At 42.9% G+C, this 21,680-nt stretch overlaps 1 protein-coding gene across 1 annotated transcript in view; it reads left to right on the forward strand.

The window, feature by feature from the left end:
* Nucleotides 1-6,510, forward strand: part of IRS2 (insulin receptor substrate 2) — a 28,282-nt gene extending 21,772 nt beyond the window's left edge. Inside the window, exon 2 of the mRNA XM_054271482.1 lies at nt 4,193-6,510. Coding sequence (XP_054127457.1) covers nt 4,193-4,197 — 5 coding nt within the window. The 3' untranslated portion in view covers nt 4,198-6,510. The remainder of the gene's footprint in view (nt 1-4,192) is intronic.
* The last annotated feature ends 15,170 nt before the right edge of the window (nt 6,511-21,680 follow it).

Below are 21,680 nucleotides of genomic sequence, written 5' to 3' on the forward strand. Positions count from 1 at the left end.
ACTTGGTACAGTGTGTTTCCAATTATGATCAACCATGACTTGTTTAAAAAATAAAAATAACGTTGATTTTTCATTTCATGGTTTAACTTGTTTTTCTCATCAAATGTGGAAACATTTTACTTTGGGTGGATATTATTTGTGAGCTTTGTGAACTTTCAGAGCATACTACTTCATGTTTTCCTGCAAAGCGTTGGTAAAGTGAATGTTTAAGCTCTGATTGAAACCTGTTCCTCTGAAAGTGGCTGTGCTCAGCTTTATTTGGTAAGAGTAGTCCTGCTAAGTGGAGCATGGGTTCTCTGGAATTACTTCTGGAGAGCCATAGCTCAGCACATGAGCTGTTCTGTTATCTTTAGCAGGGTTACCTATGATGTTTTGTACAGTATTCATTGCATTGCTTCATGGGAGTTGGAGCCAGGTCAGGATTTGGTTCCCACTGTGCACTTCCCAGTAGTGTCCTGGGTAGCATTCAGGCTGCATCTGCATTTGGGTGCTTGGCCAAGTTTGTGACCTTATGATGAGTGTGGCCACTGTGATGCCTCAGTAAGGAAGCCCTTGGAGGCTGCGGTTCAGACCCCGTCTGGTTTCTGTCAGTGCCTGCTCAGCACAGGTTTATTTCCATCAGGCCTGTGCTATTCCTTCCCACCCTCTGCTCCACTTGCCTGCAGACACGGGCTGCTGTGGGCATGGGGACGGTGCTGCCAAGGCTCCAGGCTCCAGCCTGTGTGGGTGCCTTTGACCCATCTCCTGCTGAGAGCCCAGCCACGCAGTGCCTGGTGCTGCAGGAGCTTGAGTGATGTGAGGGCAGTGTAACCTGCTGATGGAGGCTGCACTGACCCTTTCTGGGTGGCCAGCAGCTTTGCCCAGGGTCACACATCTTCTCCCAGGTGTCTGCTGTACCAAAGGGACCTCTCGGTGAGTGGGGTTCAGTTCCTTGGGTGTGCTGTCTGATGGCCTGGCCTGATGCCCAGAGATGTACGTGTTGTTATCCTCCAGTTTGGTTGTATCAATAGGATTGCTCTTCCAGGAAAAGTTAGTTAGCAGAATCACAGCCTTAATCGATTTGGCAGATGACATGGGGAGGAGGAACAAAGGGATAAAGCCACTGAGGGATTTGCCTGGAGTCAGGACAGAGCCCTGCAGCAGAGCTGGGGGTTCTGTGCCCAATGCCTGATGTGCTCTGGCAGTCACACTGCCACTGGAATAAATTTACTGATTATGAATAACCAGCAACGTGTTTTGCCACAAGCCACATGAATAACTGTTTCTGCCTGCGTGCTTGTTAGCAGATGAGAATTATTTTTAGAAATTAAATAAAAATTAGTTTTGCTGCTTACTGACTTTGAAAATTAATAGGGAGAGTAGATCTTTAATTGACTAACCATTGTATTCTCTTCACAGTGTATTTAGCAAGTCTATGTGTATTTGGTAGTTTCATAGCAGTTTGTGTGTGTGTTTATTCTGTGATTTATTCTCTGAGAAGTGCTGGTAGAATCAAATGACTTAAGTAGTTTTGGAAACTCGGCAGTGATCATGCATGCTTTTCTTAATAAAGCTCAAAACCAAGAGGAAACCTCAATATTGACACAGTGCTGGACTTTGTATTTTGATTAGTGCATGCCCATGGGGAATGAAGCTACCAAAGAATATGTGCTGTAGGAATTTTGAGTTCTTGTATAAAGATGTACTGCTTTGAGTTCTTGTATAAAGGTGTGTACTGCTGTGACTTGCTGTGTGAGTGGAAGGTTGACCTGTGGCTTGAAATAAATAAAAGATAGTAATCACTGAGGTAAAAATAAACATTGTGTTGATTTTTTTTTTTGTTTGGTTAGTTGTTTCATTTTTACTTTGGTATGGAACTTGCAATTTTTTTTTCCAAGTAGGCTTCCTCTGAAGCTGGCATTATTACATTGGTCAAGTGGTAACAGTAGTTATTTTTCCTTTATTGATTCAAAGCTTATTCAAAACATGATTCAAAGCTTATTGAAGTTGGAGGAAATAGTTTTATTATTGAAGACTATGTTTGGGGTGGTTTTTTTTGAGTTATAGGTCATCATGGTCATCATTATAGACTCATTGGATGATGTGTTTATTGCATCATAAGGTCTTAGGCTTGGGCCCACAGTCCTACCATCCACCTACAAAACCATGCCAGCTAAGTATGGAAGTGCTTTGAAGCATCAGCCACTTCACCTCCTCCAGTTTAATTCTGCCTGGAGAATGCCTGCTGTACTGTTAGAGCAGTATCAGATGCACTCAGTTGCTAATACTCTTCCCTCATGTCTGCCCTAGACTGGCATATTTCTGGAACCATACTTGCTTGTATCCTTTGCATTTTCCAGCAATTTCTCTATCTGAAGATGAGGATTTTTACTTTTTAAAAATATTTTATTTGGCTTCCCCTCTCATTATTACTTTGGGGAATGTAAATTTAGTTGCTGTGTTGGTCTGCATTTGAAGGAGGAAAGCAATAACACAGAGTTAGCAGGTACCTTTGAACACTCGTTTGTTTGCCTACATGATGCATCTGTGGTACTTCCCTGAACAAAAGTGGGAGCAAAGTGGTTTGTTAAGTATTTCTTCCTCAAATGAGGAATTGCTGCTCTCATCTGAGAGTGGTCCATCCTTGCCCTATGTTTAGCCATGCAGCCCTTTGGGATGGTGTTGGCAGATGTGGAGCTCCCCCCCAGACGCATCATAAGCCAGTTCTTGAAACACCCATGGAGAACAAACAGTGACAAATCATTTACTGAAGATTGAATGGATAGATTTGACTTAGTTTCTGATCATAAAAGGGGCATCAAGTAGGTGGCAGTGGGTGGGGACAATGAGGCACTTTCCTTTTGGTCTTGGCAAGCTGTTAATCATCTCAAGATGTGGCATGAAATAAAATCCCAAGCAATATCCTAAGTATTTGATCATATAGTGGCTCCAGTTAACTCCAGCAGGACTAATGCCTTGAATAAACCTTAGCTGTCAGGGGTTCAAAGCAATTTAGCAAGTCTTATGTGCATGCCAAGATACATCAGCCTTTGTTTTTGGTGAACTTGAGGGAAAAGGCTTTGTATTTGTTTATCACAGCCTTATGTGGATTGAAACTTGCACTGGAGTGCTGGGCTTATTTTGACATCCATGTTTTGTATCTAATTTATTTTGGTTCTGTGGTCCCAAAGGAATTAAAATATATAGGAATACTGATTCCCTGTATCAATACTGTCAAAACTATAGACTTTTCTAAGTAACAGTGTTTGTTCCCAAAATGTTCCTAATAACTTGTTTTTAGAAAACTCATGTCATACATCATCTAAAATTTTCATTTAACTTGTGAACTTGGAGACAACATACAACAAAGAAAATTGCTAGAACTATTAAATTTTGATTTTTAATGGACATGTTATCAAATCACTTTAATGCTGTGAGTTAATAAATAATAATGTTCCTTTATGGGGTAGGTACATGCTATCCATGAATTCTTTGCAGTGAAGAAGCACTTAAAAGAGTCAACTGCATTCTTTAAAATAGAAAGGGTTTCATTGTAATCAGTTTATGTTTTACTACATAATTCACCTTGACTGTTCAAAGCAGCTTTGTAGTCAGTAGTTGGGAGAAGCCTCTTTCCTTTTGCATGCCTATTCATTTTTTTACTTCTGGAATAATAGTTGTTTACTAAATCAAATAACTAAATTAAAAGAAGGTTCTTTCTATACTTTGCTTATGTTTTTAGTAGACTTCCTCCCTAAAGACAAGATAACTTGTTTTTTTCTCAAACTTGTTTTTAATGTCTGGATGTAGAAAGCTTTTTGCAATATCCAGCTGACAAAAAGAGTGAAGCTTGTACCTATTTTCTCCAACCCCTTTGCCTTTCCACTGATGCAAAAAACTCTGATGGTCACAATTTGAATGGGGGGGGATTTTGTGTCAGGTTTTCCAGCCTATTCTGTGTCCTGCAGTTTGCTGACCTGAAGAGCCTTAGCTGAAAGGTTCTTAAAAATGGGAGTGATGTTGGGTTGGGGAATACTCCCTTTATTGCCTTTGCAATCCCTTATGGTGTATACAAATATTAAAACAATTATTAAACAGCTGCTTTTTTTTCAACATGAAAACCCATTCTGAATCATCTCTCTGTGTTGTCTGTATCATATCTATGAAGAAATTTTTGCAGTTTTGATTGACTTTCTTTCATTTTTCTTTTCAGAGTGAAGGAATTAGTTTTCTCATCATGACCTCAAACAACAGAGTACAACATTCAAAGAAGCTGCTCGGCATATACCTTTTTGTTTATTTGTTATTTTGGTTTCTGTTTTTGGGAACTGAAGCTGCTTAACGTTTACTTTTTATTGTTGTTAGTGTTGGCCCTAACAGTTGCATAATTGTTGTGGGCTAAACTGTACAACAAATCTGGGAGGAAGGGAAGGCAACCTGCCTAACTCATTACCTGTCATGGCATCTATGTTATCATTTTGCTGCTGTTTCGACAGAAGTTGGAGATGCTCTTCAAATCATAGGAACTTTTCTGCCGGCCTCTTTAACTAATGGCCAATGCCTTCATTTTCTTTTTCTTCAAAGACAAACTGTTTTTCTTCTCTGGCATATTAGGGGATTCTGTAACACCTGCTGAAGCAGCAAGTTCTGGTATTTACTGGCATAATTTCAAGCCTACGACAGTACTACCTCAGTTCAAAGTAAAGCCGGATTTGCAGAGTTGGTGTGGACAGGAACTCCTTTATCTCTGTGCTGAGTCTCTCAAGAACGGTCGCCAGCCTTACTGAACTTGCAGCTTGTACAGCTGCTGCTGCTGCTGGGTTTTGAATCACTAGCCCCACGGTTTACTTCTCAGTCAAAGCCTAAACAGGGCACTGAAAAGTCTAAAATGGGATGAAACTCTGTGAATCAGACTTGGACAGAGGATTCAGAGTAGTTAAAAAGTATAAAATGTGTAACTGAAGTAACGTAAGTTAAAAACATCAACCTGTATTAGGGGCATCTCTGTACCTTTGACACACTTGTGGAATCCTCTCTATGTAGGTGTAGGTACTTCAGATTGCAAAAGCCTTTTCTTCTATTTACAAGCTCACTTTTGTCAGCTAACTGTTCTTAGCTGCATTTCTTGTAACCAAAAATCCACATAAGCATGCTAGGAATGCAGGGATGATAATGGGTATCAGGCAGATTCAAGAGCTAATGTTAACACAGTATTATCTTGCCATCTATAGAGTCCTGATATTTGCCTTTTACCAAGAAAGCACCATTGTAGCTGCAGGCACTACTACAGGGAAGAAGAACCATTGCAGTCACTTATCCTGAGTTCTTTTCAAGGCTAGCAGTGCATCACATTTCCAGTGGCCTGAAAATCTGAGTGGTGTGGCAGCAACTGTCACAAAAGTCGCATCCAGCTGTTGCACCAGACTAGCAGAATGTCATGCCACCTTGTTTCTCCTTTGCTTGAAGTGTTTGTGTACATTTTAAGGGTACCCCACCAGTGCCTGCTCTGATAGACATGTAAGTATTACTAAGTTATGAGTTATGTGAGGCTCTTTCATTTTTTTTTCTTTAATCATTGTGCTTGGTGGAACCTGTACTTCACTTTTGACAATGCATTATCTTCTTTTGGGATTTTTTTTTTCTGAGGAAGACAAGAGTCAATGTCTTACAAATACAATGAATGGCAATGCCGTCTTCCTGCTTACATGCTGAATTTTTAGAACTGAGGATTGTATTACAAGACAAAGATGAATGTAAATTAATTCCTTCCCTACTCCATGGCACACTTTATTTTTCAGTGTAATTTTTGGGGTCTTAAATCACAGCAATGCTTAGGTTAATAAAATGTTAGATCTAAAATCAACTTAAATATCTGATCTGATTGAGTTTTTCTCTAATACTAATGCTGTAAATGGTTCGAAGACATTCTAAAATGCTGCTTGTTCAAGTCTGGAACTAAAAAATCCTGCATACCTTTGACATTTTCTGTCTGACCCCTCTCCACCCCAACCAGCACTGAGTGTGGTACCTGCTGAATTCAGTGTTTTGAACGCCTCTATTTTCAGATATCCCTCTGAATCAATTAAGAAATCATGCCACTAAAACAAATTGCTAAACTGCATACAACAACTTAAAAAAAAAACAACTTGACAAAATAATAAAATATTCTCTATCCTGTATATTTCACAAAGGCATATGCAATACTTACATTCTTAATTTAGTTTACAGAATGGAACCAAAATGTATAAATGTTATGTTTGCTAAAACTTCACAATGTATATTGGGTCTTTGTACATTTTGCCTGACTTACCTTAAATTTAAAATATTTTTTGCTATATAACCTTAACAGTTATTAAGCAGTGTTTTCTTTTTGGGTACGTATTGTTTCTGGATATCAAGATGTTAAATATATTTCTTGCTATTGTGATATGACAAGAGACTTAACTTATCTTGCTGTGTCTTCCAATGTACACGCTGTATATAAGGATAAATGTGATGCTGCTGGAGACCAGAATAAATGGAACTAGAGTAGTGTATTGTATTTAGTCTGTATTGTTCATGGATGCTCTCCTTAATAGCCATATGCAATAAAATACATTATTTATGAAAGGAGTAAAGTATTTGTGTGCCTATTTTCTCTAGGGGTGAAGTAGTTTTTTCTGGTTGTTTACATAAAATCAGTTTTTCCCTCTTTTGAATGGAAACATGCTTTCTGTAAATAAATCTTACTGCACTGCACATACTTGTTTTGCTTTTAATTCCTGAAACATCATGGAATCATTTTAAATCTTGTTTAAGTATAAAACAATTGGTTTTATAAAAGTCAAGTTTATATATTTGAGGAAATAACTAGGAGCAGAAATCATCTCAATTTTTAATTCCAGTTTTAAAAGTGAGTAGAAGATTGTGGGAGTCCTTCTGGCAGCCTATGTAGTGAGAACAGGCTTGCCCTATAGAAGTGTAGTCACCTCTGCTGGTACAAGGAGAGTTTGGAGTTATCTCCTGCTGCTGGTTTGTGTGTAGGGAACCTGGGCTGCAGTCTGAGACACCACGGGGTCACTGCAGCCTGACTTGGTCAGTAGAAATGTCTCTCACACCTGACAGGAGACCCTTTTTCAGTGTTCTTGCACCCGGGAAAGTGATGGGTGTGGGTCAGGCACCTGACAGGGAATGTGGCAATGAGGGGCAGGGGACACCAATAGTAGCTTCATAAAAAGCTTGATGTCTGTTATGCAGCAGTCTTGGTAGGAATTCCTTTGCTTAAGCTCAAGAGTGTTTCAGTGGCATATCTTTGATCAGATGCAAGGCCTGCTGGTGCAAGGAGGGGACAGGATCTCACTGTGTTTCATGTTTAAACTCATTTGAGGTGAAGTCCTGCCTTGGGATATGTATGCTATATTATGTTATGTATGTGTGTTATATTCTTCTGGCCACATCTGCCACTCAGAGGCTGGACTTTCATGGTTGCCTGATGTTTTGGGGGTGGTTCAGGGACCATACTTGTATGCCTTGGCCTTTAAAGGGCAAAGCCTGGCTCACTGTTGTGAGTGCCTTACTCTGAAAGTGGCTTGAATGGAAAAGAGCAGTTCTCTTTCTTGCAGCAGTAGGAGTGTCCTGTGGCTGCTGGAATGTCCATAAAAGCCACAAAGTGCAGAAATAAATGTAAATGCTCCCCAAGAGAGAACGTTCAGTTCCTGCTCTTGTACGTCCTGACCTTCTTGTCTGTAGGCTTTCCTAGGGGAGGGAAAATGGGACACTGAGTTTCATGGTGCCTACATCCTTGGTAAGAAAAAGCAATTGTTTCAGTCTTTGAAATTGCTCTGGAGAAATACAGCTACCCAAAAGAACTTCCTCATTTTTCTGCTGTCAACAGGGTAGGAGAGTCGTACCTTACAATACCATAGGAGTACAATGTCTTTGCTAAGACATCTGGAAATCCAGTGTTAGATTCTCTGGAAGGTACAATTTCTGATAAGCAGAAAATAAACCTTTGGATATTTGTTTCCTTAGTTTAATGTGTGTAGGATGCTTTGAAACAGAACAAGATATGACTGTACTTCTCCAGGATAAAGGGGTCCATGGCTTCCAGCCTCCTTGAGAACTTGCATTTACTCTTTGTGGTACATGGTTCAGACAAGGGTTGATACATGTCCAGGTGTCATCCCAGCTTGCTTTCCATTCTCAAACACCATGGGAATACAAAAGGGTTTAGGTCCTTGCTGCACTCATTCTGAAGTAATCTCTGAGTGTTCTGGGGTTTGCTTTTGGGAGAGCTATTGCTGAATAGCATAAAGGAAACAAATTTGGCTGGAGGTGCAAGCATTAATGCTCTGTGGGAGGCAAATAACTGACCAAATCTTTTAGTATATTACTACAGCTTCAGTCTTTCCCAGATGGCTTTTCCACCTTGAGAAACTTCAGCTTCAGCCAGCTCTTGCAGAGATTAAAAAAGTAATGGGGATAGAAAATATCATCATTCACTTTTGAAAAGATAGATGCCAGTTGGGCTTTTTTTTTTTTTTTAAGTTTATCATTGTAATGTATCCTATCTATTTATCAGACTAAACATATGTTTTATAATGTTCAGTGTAGAGATGGAGAAACCATGGCCTGTGGGATGAATGTGGCACATAACATTGCTTCACATGAGCTATGGCCTAATTTTTTTCATTTTATTAGGCAACATAGTGTCATGTGTTGAATAAATGGCTGCCAAAGGTTTTTGAAAAGTCCACTTGATCTTCAGTATTTCTTTATGGGGCCTCCTTGTATTCACTCTTTTCATGTTCTCTTTCCCCCTTTGTTAAAAGTGAGTAATAAATACAATTGTAAAACTGCATCAGTAAGTGTCAATGTAGAAGGTGCCTCTAGAAGGTGAGGAGCACTAGGGCTAAAATACAAGCTCTTGCATAAGAAGAGGATGTAAACATCAGGCTATGTTTACATGTCTCAAATGGAGGAGGCAAAAGGTGGAATTAGACACACCTTGAAACAGCCATTAATATGAATTCAAGGAGGGACTAGATAAAGGAACAGGATTTCCTTAGTTGGAAACGTGCTTTCTGCAGATGAACCAGTTCAATTTACCTCCCACATGACAGCAGTTAAGCACTACTATATTATTCTGCCTCAACCTTTAAAACTTCTGCTACTGCTCATTAAAGTAGCTTTCCTTCTTATTAAATAATGATCCTCTCTGAAAATGTGGGTGTACAGAACAATTCATTCATTGGTGTGAATAAGCTATGTTGCAGAGCTGAACATGCAGGCCTACTGTTCTACCTCAGACAAACTTCAACGTAGAAATTTTGCTCAGGGAAAAGGGTCCAGACCTTGTAATATGACTTAGATTTCTCCTCACAGAAAGTGAACTGAAGTGTGTGTGTAGTTCAAAATAGATCAATTGATGAAACTTATAAGGGATGAACTAACTACATCTCCTCTAGAATATTATTGTGTAAAAGTCTGACCTTAAAAGTGTAGAGTTAATATATGCTCTTATGCTCCTAATTACTTTTAAAAGATTCCTTTCACCAAGGCATAATGGCTTTTTGAACAAGTACACTAAATGACTGTGAAAAGGTGTTCTGATACCCCCTATAAGGTCTCCAAGGCATAGTCTAATTATGTGATGCAACAATATATTACAACTGTATTTGACAGAGCAGTTACTCCTGGGGGAAAAAATAATTTCTGTATCAGTGGCCCTTTACTGGCAATTTATCTGATTTAGATGCAGATGTTGAAGAGAGAGGACCATCTTGCAAAAGGACAAGAAAGGGCAGGGACAGGGGATGTGTTATGCCTTTACTTGAGCTGTGTGATAAACATAGGTAAAGGTGTCATGGTTCATGTACATGAGTATAGACTTAAACAAGCTACCTAGATAAAGGAGAAATAAGGAATACAAGGCAATAATGTTGCCATATCTATTATTTCATTTAATCCAGTCCAGAGGTAACTATGAGGTATTTACTATGAGGTATCCCTTCCCTATGGAGCAGTGATTGCCTTAAATTATCTCACACTTGGTGTTGTGACGACACAGACACTGGGGAGTAAGTTCACACTGGTCAGCTGCAACGTGACCACCAGCTGCCCTTTTACTACTGCCAATTTGTAGTTTAAATATCACAAGCTGTTGCACTAAGATAAACTCTGGAGCCCTGGTCCCAGCGGCCACTGATTAGGAATATGCCACCACTGCATTCATGGTGATTTGCTGCAGCTGTAGCTCTAATTCAGAGTCATTTGGGAAGTTGTTTATATATTTCTGATACTTTTTTTTTAAACCTTATGTCCTCTATAGGCTGTTCTGCATTGTGATTCAAGATTGCCTTTGAGCAGTACTTCAGGAAATGTAATTATAGTCAGTTATTTGTCATGTCTATCAAGCTGTTCCATGTAAATATCTTAATTCTTAAGTGGAATACATGAAAGGTATTTTCTCTCCTAGAAGGCCAAACCTCACAATGGCTGCCCATTTTCTCAAGGCTAAACTGCTTTTAGGTGACTTTTTTTTTTAAATTCTGGTACAATTTGTCAATGAAAGCAGAGTGGAATTTTCACAAATAGTCTATACCTTTAGCCAATGAATCAATAAAGCAATCCAGTATTTATTTCAGCTGCAGATAAATGAATGTTTCTCTAAAGGTTTCATAAAAGTAAAGGTTAAATTTTAATTTTATTTATCTAAGAACAAATATTAAAGTGTTTCTACTTTGGGTAGAGTCTTTTCTTAGTAACAAACTTGACAGAAGAGGAGTAATGTTTTCCTTCTTTACCTGTGATGCATCATGTTTAATATCCCAGTGCTGGGTTCTGTGTTATTTTAGTCAAATAATGGTTTTACTATTTCACAGGAAAGACTTTCACTGTATAAACATTGAATTTTTTTACTGACTCTGCCTGTATATCTCAGATGGTAACAGTCCCCAGGATTTTTCTGTTCTAATGGAATAAAAACCAAAGGAAATTTCTAATTTGGCAGCTGTAGTCCATTGCCTTCAAAACCAGAGAAGAGGCACCACAAAAAAAATTCAAGACAGCATCATTTTAATTTTGAAAACTTGCTCTTTTGTTTTTGGACAATCACACTTACATGATGTGCCTGGAGTGCACCATTGCCAGGTTATTTCCATGATGTTTGCTCTTCATTTACAGGCATGCAGATCAGGGGAAACATCCAGGGGCCATGGACAGAAGAACCTCATTTATGTTTGGACTTCTCTTTATGCTTTCCAGCCATTGAACTTCCTGTCCTGTGACAAATTATACGTTCAGAAATTCTGTTGTTCTACACTGTGATTGTCCTTGATTTGATATATAAAACAGAATATACCATCTCAGTTTGAGGTGCACCATCACTCTGTGTGTGGAGTTCTCCCTCACTATTCAGAAGAATGCTCTGGTTCTCTTCTTATGCAGCAGCAGCACAAGAATATCAACAGATACTCTTGACAAGGGCCTAATTATACTTGTTACTGCTTGAGAAATCTCATGCTTTGTGTGTGTTCAAATAGAGTTTGTCAGATTTCGGTGTATTTGGAGGACATTTGTTGGTTGGTTGGTTGGTTGGTTGATTGGTGGTTGGTTGGTTGTTTGCTTGCTTGCTTGCTTGGTTGTCCTGTTTTGCTAATGAGTGGGTGACTATTTTACTTGTCCTCAAGCACAGAGGATCTACAGGGTGATATCTCTGAATGTTCCCTGAATGGTAATTCAAATGACCCTGCAACTTTTGTCAGCCACCCAACTTCATCTTCCTGCCTCAGAGCCTGAACCACGGGCTGTGACCCTCTCTTAGTATGTCCGCAAATCATCACATTGATCAGTGGGACTGAGGTGTAGCGAAGGCAAGAGCTCTGCAAAGCTCGTTTTGAACCCCTGTCTCACTACATTAATCTGCAAGGAGGCTTTGGAAGGTGTCTGACTTGAGCAAAAGAAAAGTGGGGCTTTTTGTATCTCCTTTAGCATTTCAGGTTTTTCAGGAGCTTTACAAGGGAAGAAATAACCCCTCCAGCTTAGTAGAAAGCTGTGTGCATCATTAAACAGGAAACCTCTGCGGTGGTGGGTATGGAAGCAGGGCAATACTGAATGCACCTTCCCCTTAGGGTGAGCTGTGGATGGAAGCATCACCTGCCCGCTCCTGCTGCTCCTGCTCCAGCCCACACCACCTGGGAGTGCCCCAAAACATCAAACTCAGCCTCGTCGTCGTGCTCTCCCCAGTGAGAGGGCAGGAGCGGGACCCTCCAGGTATTTTATCCCCTTCCCCAAAGGGAGGTGCCCTGGGCAGCCCCCCCGGCTGCCCCTCGCAGTGTATGCGGCATGGACACCGCTGGCATTGTCCTGCCCCACTGACAGAGCCTGGCCACTGCTCTCATTGTCCCTGCCCCACTGACAGAGCCTGGCCACCGCTCTCATTGTGCTGCCCCACTGACAGAGCCTGGCCACCGCTCTCATTGTCCCTGCCCCACTGACAGAGCCTGGGCACCGCTTGCATTGTGCTGCCCCACTGACAGGGCCTGGGCACTGCTCTCATTATCCTGCCCCAGTGACAGAGCCTGGCCACCGCTCTCATTGTCCCTGCCCCACTGACAGAGCCTGGCCACCGCTCTCATTGTCCCTGCCCCACTGACAGAGCCTGGGCACCGCTTGCATTGTGCTGCCCCACTGACAGGGCCTGGGCACCGCTCGCATTGTCCCTGCCCCACTGACAGAGCCTGGCCACCGCTCTCATTGTGCTGCCCCACTGACAGGGCCTGGCTACTGCTCTCATTGTGCTGCCCCACTGACAGGGCCTGGCTACTGCTCTCATTGTCCCTGCCCCACTGACAGAGCCTGGCCACCGCTCGCATTGTGCTGCCCCACTGACAGGGCCTGGCCACCGCTCGCATTGTCCCTGCCCCACTGACAGAGCCTGGCCACCGCTTGCATTGTCCCTGCCCCACTGACAGGGCCTGGCCACCGCTCGCATTGTGCTGCCCCACTGACAGGGCCTGGCTACTGCTCTCATTGTGCTGCCCCACTGACAGGGCCTGGCTACTGCTCTCATTGTCCCTGCCCCACTGACAGAGCCTGGCCACCGCTCTCATTGTGCTGCCCCACTGACAGGGCCTGGCCACCGCTCTCATTGTCCCTGCCCCACTGACAGAGCCTGGCCACCGCTCTCATTGTCCCTGCCCCACTGACAGAGCCTGGCCACTGCTCTCATTCTCCTGCCCCACTGACAGAGCCTGGCCACCGCTCTCATTGTCCCTGCCCCACTGACAGGGCCTGGCCACCGCTCTCATTGTGCTGCCCCACTGACAGGGCCTGGCCACTGCTGGCATTGTCCCTGCCCCACTGACAGGGCCTGGCCACTGCTGGCATTGTCCTGCCCCACTGACAGAGCCTGGCCACCGCTCTCATTGTGCTGCCCCACTGACAGAGCCTGGCCACTGCTGGCATTGTCCTGCCCCACTGACAGCGCCTGGCCACCACTCTCATTGTGCTGCCCCACTGACAGAGCCTGGCCACTGCTGGCATTGTCCCTGCCCCACTGACAGGGCCTGGCCATTGCTGGCATTGTCCTGCCCCACTGACAGAGCCTGGCCACCGCTCTCATTGTGCTGCCCCACTGACAGAGCCTGGCCACTGCTGGCATTGTCCTGCCCCACTGACAGCGCCTGGCCACCACTCTCATTGTGCTGCCCCACTGACAGGGCCTGGCCACTGCTGGCATTGTCCCTGCCCCACTGACAGGGCCTGGCCACTGCTGGCATTGTCCTGCCCCACTGACAGAGCCTGGCCACCGCTCGCATTGTGCTGCCCCACTGACAGGGCCTGGCCACCGCTCGCATTGTCCCTGCCCCACTGACAGGGCCTGGCCACTGCTGGCATTGTCCCTGCCCCACTGACAGGGCCTGGCCACTGCTGGCATTGTCCTGCCCCACTGACAGAGCCTGGCCACCGCTCTCATTGTGCTGCCCCACTGACAGAGCCTGGCCACTGCTGGCATTGTCCTGCCCCACTGACAGCGCCTGGCCACCACTCTCATTGTGCTGCCCCACTGACAGAGCCTGGCCACCGCTCGCATTGTCCTGCCCCACTGACAGAGCCTGGCCACCGCTCTCATTGTCCTGCCCCACTGACAGAGCCTGGCCACTGCTCTCATTATCCTGCCCCACTGACAGAGCCTGGCCACCGCTCTCATTGTCCTGCCCCACTGACAGAGCCTGACCACTGCTCTCATTATCCTGCCCCACTGACAGGGCCTGGCTACTGCTCTCATTGTGCTGCCCCAATGACAGAGCTTTGTCAGCTGCTCTGCTGCTCGCAGGCATCCCCCACCGATTTCCATGCCCGCCTCCTTGGCGAGAAGCCAGTGTTTTGTTTACCTCTTAAAAGAAGATTCATTAATGTGTTTTTCCTGTTCAAATTTATTTGTGTGTCATTTACCCTGCATAGACAATTTTGCTTTTCTAGTACTGTTTATATTCTCTGTTGGCTGGGGAATATGGGAGGTTTGTTTTAATTATTAGTATATTGATGAGCTAAGTAATTGTTTGCAAAATGAACCATTTGTGGTTAAAGGGGGTTTTCTGTTTTGTTTTTTTTTAATTTAATTTTTTATGAAAAAATTTTTTATGAAAAAAGGTTTATGAACCATGTTTGGCTAGCAGTTATTTTTATGCAGCCCCACTGAAGTCAATACAATTCCTTAGTTAAAACTGAGCATCATACTCAGCCTGCTGTAGTTTTCTCTCAAGCCTTGTAGTAAGGGTGTGTTTATGTGACATATCCAGGATTGCCAGCACCAGTGGCCCTGCAAAAGGACTAGATGCAATCTGAATGTTAGCAAATGAAGCCACATAGTTCTAAACTGCCAGGATAAGATAACCTGACAAATTTAAAAAAGCAATGCTCAAGATATTGATCTGCATTAATATTACACTACTGCCAAAAGAGGTGATGCTATTTTAGTAGAGAAATCAGATTCAGGGTTTTTGATAGTGTAGACAAGCGCATCAAGCAAAGTGGTGAGAAAGCAGTAATTTCACAACTTTCACTGCACAATGTATTCTACAGAGTGTGTTGCTTTTTTTTCTTTTGCATTTTTAAATGATAAGACAAAAATGAAATTAGCGGAGTCCCTTCCCTTCTTGCTGCATGCATTAAATGATTTTTCAAGGTTTCCATGGTCACTTTGAGTATTCTTGATGGGTTGTGAAATGAGAAGATGCTAAAGAATGACTGCTCCCTTCATTCTGCTTTTAGGGGAGGGAGCAGTGCCTGGGGCAGTGAGACAGGTAGGGAGTAGTAACCTTTGGCTGTCTGGGCTCTGAGAGCCCACCAGATAGAGGGGAATCAGGGAGGCCAGATGTCCAACATATTGCAGGGGTTTACAATGGCCCTCATGTGATTATTTAAGCATAGGAGTTCATACAAAGCAAGAATCGTAGCATGAGCTTTTCCATTCCTCTCTCCCGGAGCTTAATTAAGTTTGTCCTACAAACTGTCATTTTGGGCTGAAATTATTTTAATCATTTAATCAAATGAATTCAAGGTCAGATTGAGAGAAGGAACTAATGAATACATTCTGAAAGAAAGACACTTTCTGTTCAGTGCCACTCTGCCAGGGAATAGCTGAGATCAATTTCCTCTTCCTATAAAGGCATAGCACTGAGGCTTAAAAGATTTATGTTAAAAAAAATAAATCTCCTCCTTTCAGGATGGAAAAAATGTGATTGATTGGCTCCCTTGGAGAAAGGAGGTCCTTGTCTAATTAACACTCCCATTTGCTTTTTTTTTTAAGTTAAAGTATTAAGTGATCATGTGTAATGATCTTTTGTTCCATATTCTGTTTCCAGTTCTGCTAGACCAGTGAATCAAGGTCAGCAATGCAACATTTTCCACTGGTCTCATGACCACAGCAAGAAGGATTTTGAAAGCCAGCTTCCACATTCACTCCTCAAAAGAGAGACATGTTCCAAAAAACTGTAAGATCTCTGTCATCATGAATACCTATGTTTCAAGTTTAAAAACCTGTTTCCTTGGTAACTAGACTTGTTAGGCTGGTCTGCTCATACCATGCATGCAGAGGCCACCACATACCTTAAAAAGCTTATTGAGCCATTTAGCAAAAACATGTAATGCATTAGAATTTTGTACTAATTTTAAAGAATTCCTGAGACAAAAGAAAAAATTTCTCTGGTGCTTGTCTTGTGCTGTATAAAATCTTCTCCTGTGATGCTGGAAGGTATCATGGCAGAGGATGGCAAAAGTGACTTTCACAAAGTCATTCCTCTCTGGACTCATCTCTCCATCACAATTCCTTCCTGGATTCCTCCCAAGCATGGTCAGCTGTGACACCCATTTATTGTATTTTTTCTGTCTGTGAATGCTGCTGTTATTGAAGACATTTTAAACTTGGCTATTGGGGGCATATCTCTGTGCTGTCGTCACATAGCTGTGTGATGGGCGTTAACTTGGATATCCCTGACTGGCAATTTGACTCCCCACACCCAGACAATGTACATTCATAGCATCTTGGTTGCCTGCCATTTAGCCCATCTGTTGGATTGACTCTTTGCCCATTTAAAAGTCAGTCAGACAGGGGTGTAGGTGCCAAGAAATGTGAATTGAGAAGAGGAGTCTGCATAACGCTGCTGGCAGAGCATCTTCAGTAAGAGCCTCCTCCTTTGTGGCAGCCATCACTGCCAGATGCCTCCCTACAGTGGGTTACAACTGCTGACATTTACGTACCCAGAAAAGGATATAGGAGCAGAGAAAAGGAGGGAAGAGTTTCCAGGCTAGCCTTGGCAACTTGCAAGGCAAGCTGTGCTCTTGCAGGTACTTGGTTCACAGCACAAGTAAAAGACATGTGGAGATTGCAGGGTATTAAAAAGTTACTCAGTAGGAAGGGGAGCACATTGTTAGTGTGCTAAGGTGAACCTGAGGTAGCCCATTACACTTAAGGACAGAGCCAATGACCCAGCAGAGGTGGCTGCAGGAACTCAGTAAAGGTATTTCTCCTCCTCTTCTGTGTAGGAGACCTGTATGAGAGTGCTATCCCTGCCTGGGGAGTGTTTCTGAATGTGGAGCAGATCCAGCCATGCCTTAAGATCATCTCTCTCTTAGCCACAATTGGATTGTGTAGGGAATTAACTCATCTGTGTCTAAAATTCATAACCCAAATCTGGAGTGTCAGGCAAAAGACATCTCCTCCTGATGTCTTTTGCCCCATGTCTAATCACAAGCAGAGAACCCCAGTTTCTGCAAGCCTGAGCTAATGTGCTGAAGAAGCAGCCCACCAAAAGTGATGTCTGATGCTGTGCTCCACTTTCCCTGATGTCAGCAAGTAACACTGAGGAGTCTGGTGTTCAACATGTCATCTCTGAGCCAAGAATTAGGGACCACTGCCTGAGGGGACAGGAAGCAGATTTAGTGTGCCTACTTGTCAGTTAATAGTCAGCCTTATGTTGTACAGCAACAACTCTACTTGCTCATTACAAGGAAGATAAGAACCAGTTAGAATACAGGAAAAATTCCAAGCAAGAGTTACAATTCTCCCCCCATACCCTATTTACATCACTTTTAGGCAGCTTGCTGCAATTCTAAACACACGTGGTATCAAGTAGTACCAAAATTATTAGGTGCTGATGCATGTGTAGGTTTTGCAACACCAGTCAGCTGTTCTGTGGTGTGCTAGCCATGTGCCCTACCTTCCATGCCTCTTTTCCCCATGCTTTTCCCCTCTGATCTTACACTCCTGATCTTGATGATGTAGCCTGCACAGTCCTCTGCCTGCAGGGTGTAGATACATGATGGGGAAGTGAGGGCTCTTGCTTGTCCCCAGCCATGTCACTGATCCATATTCCAGGAGAGTGTTGTGTGGGGATGAGTTTGGAAAAGGACCAGGGCTTTGGGGATGCAGGGACTGGTGGGGATAAGGTAAGCCATGTTTCCAGAAAAAGGAGAAAAGCAGAAAGCCAGGTTGGAAGGGAGGAGTTCAGTAAGCCATGGGATGAGACAAAAAAGAGAAAAGAGGAGGAGACAGGAAGAAGAGAAGGTGCTGGAGGTGCAGGTCTCATGGTGCTGCTTTCCTTGTGTCTATTCCAGAGTGCTCTGCTGGGAAAGTCCCATTGTCTGGAAAACAGAGATGTTAAATACTTAGTGCAAGGCTCTGCACCTGGGTTTGGGCAATCACAGACTGGGAGAAGTCATTGAAAACAGCCTTGTGAAAGAAGAACTTGGGAGTTCACTTAGATGAAAAGCTGACAATGAACCAAAAATGTGCTCTCAGAGCCCAGAAAGCCAATTGTGTCCTGGGCTGCACCCAGAGCAGCATGGCCAGTGGGTTCAGGAAGGTCATTCAAATGGCAATGTGTAAATCCAAGCAGTCCAATCCAGGTAATTTCTTGTCAATAGATAATCCATCCTGGGGAAAGAAAAAAGCACAGAAGAACGATCTGCATCACATAGGAAATATTTAATATTTGGTCTGACTGGTACTGGGAAATATGAAAGTTGTAAGAACTGATAAAAAAGTAAAGTACCCTCCCAGTATTAAAGTGCTGCAGCCCAATAATAGTTCCAGTCAATGAAAGCAGCCTTTTAAAATAGCACAGCCTAATTCCTCACTCTTCTTCCATGTACTCTACAGGTAGTCTTGCCAGCAGACTGCTGCTTTTTGGTCTCAGAAAAATATTGGGTTTTTTTCCCCTTATTAAAAACTATTCAGAACTCAGCTGAGAAAAACACATAGTATTTATTTAAACTCATTGTTAATACCAGATTAATTCTTTTGGCATTTATTTTTCACTAGGTCTTTTTCAGCTAGAGACTGTGAGTATCCTAACCTAGGTCCCTTTTCCATTTTGGATCATGTGTTGTTATCCAGTGTTTGCAAAATGTGTCCTTTTGAGTTCTAGTGGATATCTAATGGATACTCAGCATTAACACAGTTAAACCCATTTATAAACCTGTGTAATATATGTATACTGCATGTTCTGTATATTTTCTTCGTGTAAGCTTTATGCCTTCACTTTTATAAATATCCTGTATAAGTAACAGCCTCTTAACACTTTTACAGCATGTTGCTGTGGAAGAGGTACTTCCAAAACAGGTCAGTGAATTTGGAGGCTACAGCAAGAAGGAATGGAATGACTCGGGTGCCACAGTCATTCCCAGCCAAGTTAAACTAGCAGACAGCACTACCATGGAATAGGCAGGCCTGCATTCTCTTTGCCTCTTGAGTGGTCTGGATTGGAAGGAACATTAAAAATCATCTTGTTCCAACACCCTGCCATGGGTTTCCCCCTTGGACTTATGCAATTCCTGGTGCCACCTGAGGTTTCATGCAGCTGCACAGCACACTAGGCAGGGAAATCCACCCAGGAGAAAGCTGTGCCAGGCAAAGGAGCTTGGATAGCTCAAATGTGGGTCTGGTCCCCACCCTGGTCCACTGCAGCATCATGCACCTTTTGAATGCCAGAAAAAGGGAGAGGGCAATGTTGAATCAGAAAAAAAAATGGGATTGTGTAGGGGGATACAGTATGGGTAAATGAAGGTGGTATAAAATGTAATCTTGCCCCCTAAAGATTTGCAGCTGAACCAATTATTAAGGATTAGGAGCAGGCCTGATTTTAACAGGCCACACCTGTAGCCAATCAGAAGAGTGTTATAAAAGAGTGGATTGGGTGGTTGAGGGGAACTGGAGTTGGTTGGCTGCTGTGAGGACAAGGAAGAGTCAGTGCTTAGAGGGGATGCCTACAAGAAACATCAGGCAGGTATGGAACTCTAGCAGTATGGAACCCTTGCAATGTAATGATGATAGAGCTCTTGCACTATAATGGCACTAGGATTGCTTCATTTGGCCTCAATGTTGGGCCAAAGTGTCTGTGAAATTAAAGTCTCTGAGTAGTTAAACCATGAATAAAATTTTATTGTGGCAGAGAATTTTCTCTGGTGGTGGTGGTAAGCAGCATCCATTCCATTAGGCTCCTGGAATACAAGCAATGAAACTTTTTACTGGGTTTTTTGTGTAACTTTGTATATTAATGCTTGACTGCAGCTAGTCTTTTCCAGTCTGAGTTAGGTTTTTCCCTTTGCTTGCACTCCAAACTGAGATATAAGTGACTGACAGAATTTTGCTCTTTTGGGGGGAGCCTTTATTGTCTCTATGACAACAGTGCCCTTCAGCAGTCACTGATGGGGTCCTGAGTCCCTCCAGGCATGAAGCCTACACTGTGGTGTTCCTGCATGTGTGTGGTTAGCAGGAGACACCTAGAGAGCTGTAGGAATGATGACTGCCCTTTGGAAAGGCGATCTGGCTGCTGCTCCCTCCTGCAGTCCTCCGATCCAAAAGGCAGATGAGGTTAATGTAACAGTCTGCAACAAAAGACACTTTTTCAGGTACTTGTGTGGGGGTGTCTGAGACCTTTACCAGTCTCATTTATGTGTGCAAGCCCAGCTTTTGCCCCACACTTAGACTAGAGCTGTTTGCACAATGTGTCTGAGTGAGGTAACCACGTATGAAGCAAGGTCCAGCATGACCAGAGGTCCTCAGTGAAAATATGTACAGTTCAGCACAAAAATTGAAGTCTTCCAAACATTGCACAATCTCTCTCGCAGAAATCCCAATTTTAAGAAAAATCAATCCAGATACCCTAGATTTAGGGAGGGACTATGGGTTTTGTGGGCTGTGTAAGGGCTTCAGAAAGCAGCACAGGGGGTCTCCATTGGCAAGAGTGCCAAGGGTAGGTGACACACAGCCCCCAACAAACCAGGCTGAGTGATGGGCAAGAGATGCAGCTCAGCTGAAGCATAGGCATCTCAGGTGTTTGGAGGAGATATGTTAGAAGGCTAATGATCTTGGGATTCTGTAGACAGCTCTAGGTGGACTGTATGCAATGGGAGACTGTTTTTGTCCTCTACCCTTGTAAAATAAGACCAATATATGGATATTTGAGGTTGGAAAAAAACACTTCTATTGATATGCAAAAATAGTGGCATAGTATGATAAAAGTACAAGTTCTTTTATCAAACACACTGGTCAATATTGAGGTTGTGAAATGCTAAGAATATATAAGTATCAGTGAAGCATCAGGAAATAAAAGTGCTTTCCATCTTTACAGCCTTTCCCACCCCTTTATAAACATCTTTCTATTTGTTTTCTTTTATAGGGTAATGCATTTCTTCCTTCCTTCTGGCTTCACCTCTGCTCCTCCAAGCTTTTGTTTTCCTATATTTGTGTTGGGAAACATCTCCTTTATTGTCAGTATCACTTTCATTTGTAGTTCTACTTTGTTTTGTAAAATAATTCAGGAATTCTTGATCCAAATGCATCTGTTTAAAAGCATTTCAATAAAGTCTGTAATGAGAAAATATCTATTCTTCTGCTGTTCATTTTCTCTATAATTTTTTCTTCTCTCCTTGCTTTTGCCAATGACCACTGATTTGTCCCCTTAGAATCCAAGGAAAAACACACTTTTACATTTTTGAAAGAGCCAGTGTTATTTTCTGTCCTTTGCAAGATGCCACATGTGCAATTTCCTTCCTGCCTGGAGGTCTGAAATCACCAAAACAATGCCTTCTGCATCGAGGGCTCAGGGGCTCCTCTGCAGCAAAACACTTGAGCAAACCCTTAAAGTTAACCCTCTGCATAGGCTCTTTGAAGGAGGTGAAGAAGCATGAATGTACCTTGAAATGCACTGAGTTCT

This window comes from Melozone crissalis, unplaced genomic scaffold, assembly GCF_028551555.1.
Source record: "Melozone crissalis strain CALT ecotype California unplaced genomic scaffold, PUWL_Pcris_2 ptg000013l_1, whole genome shotgun sequence".
Lineage (NCBI taxonomy): Eukaryota > Metazoa > Chordata > Aves > Passeriformes > Passerellidae > Melozone > Melozone crissalis.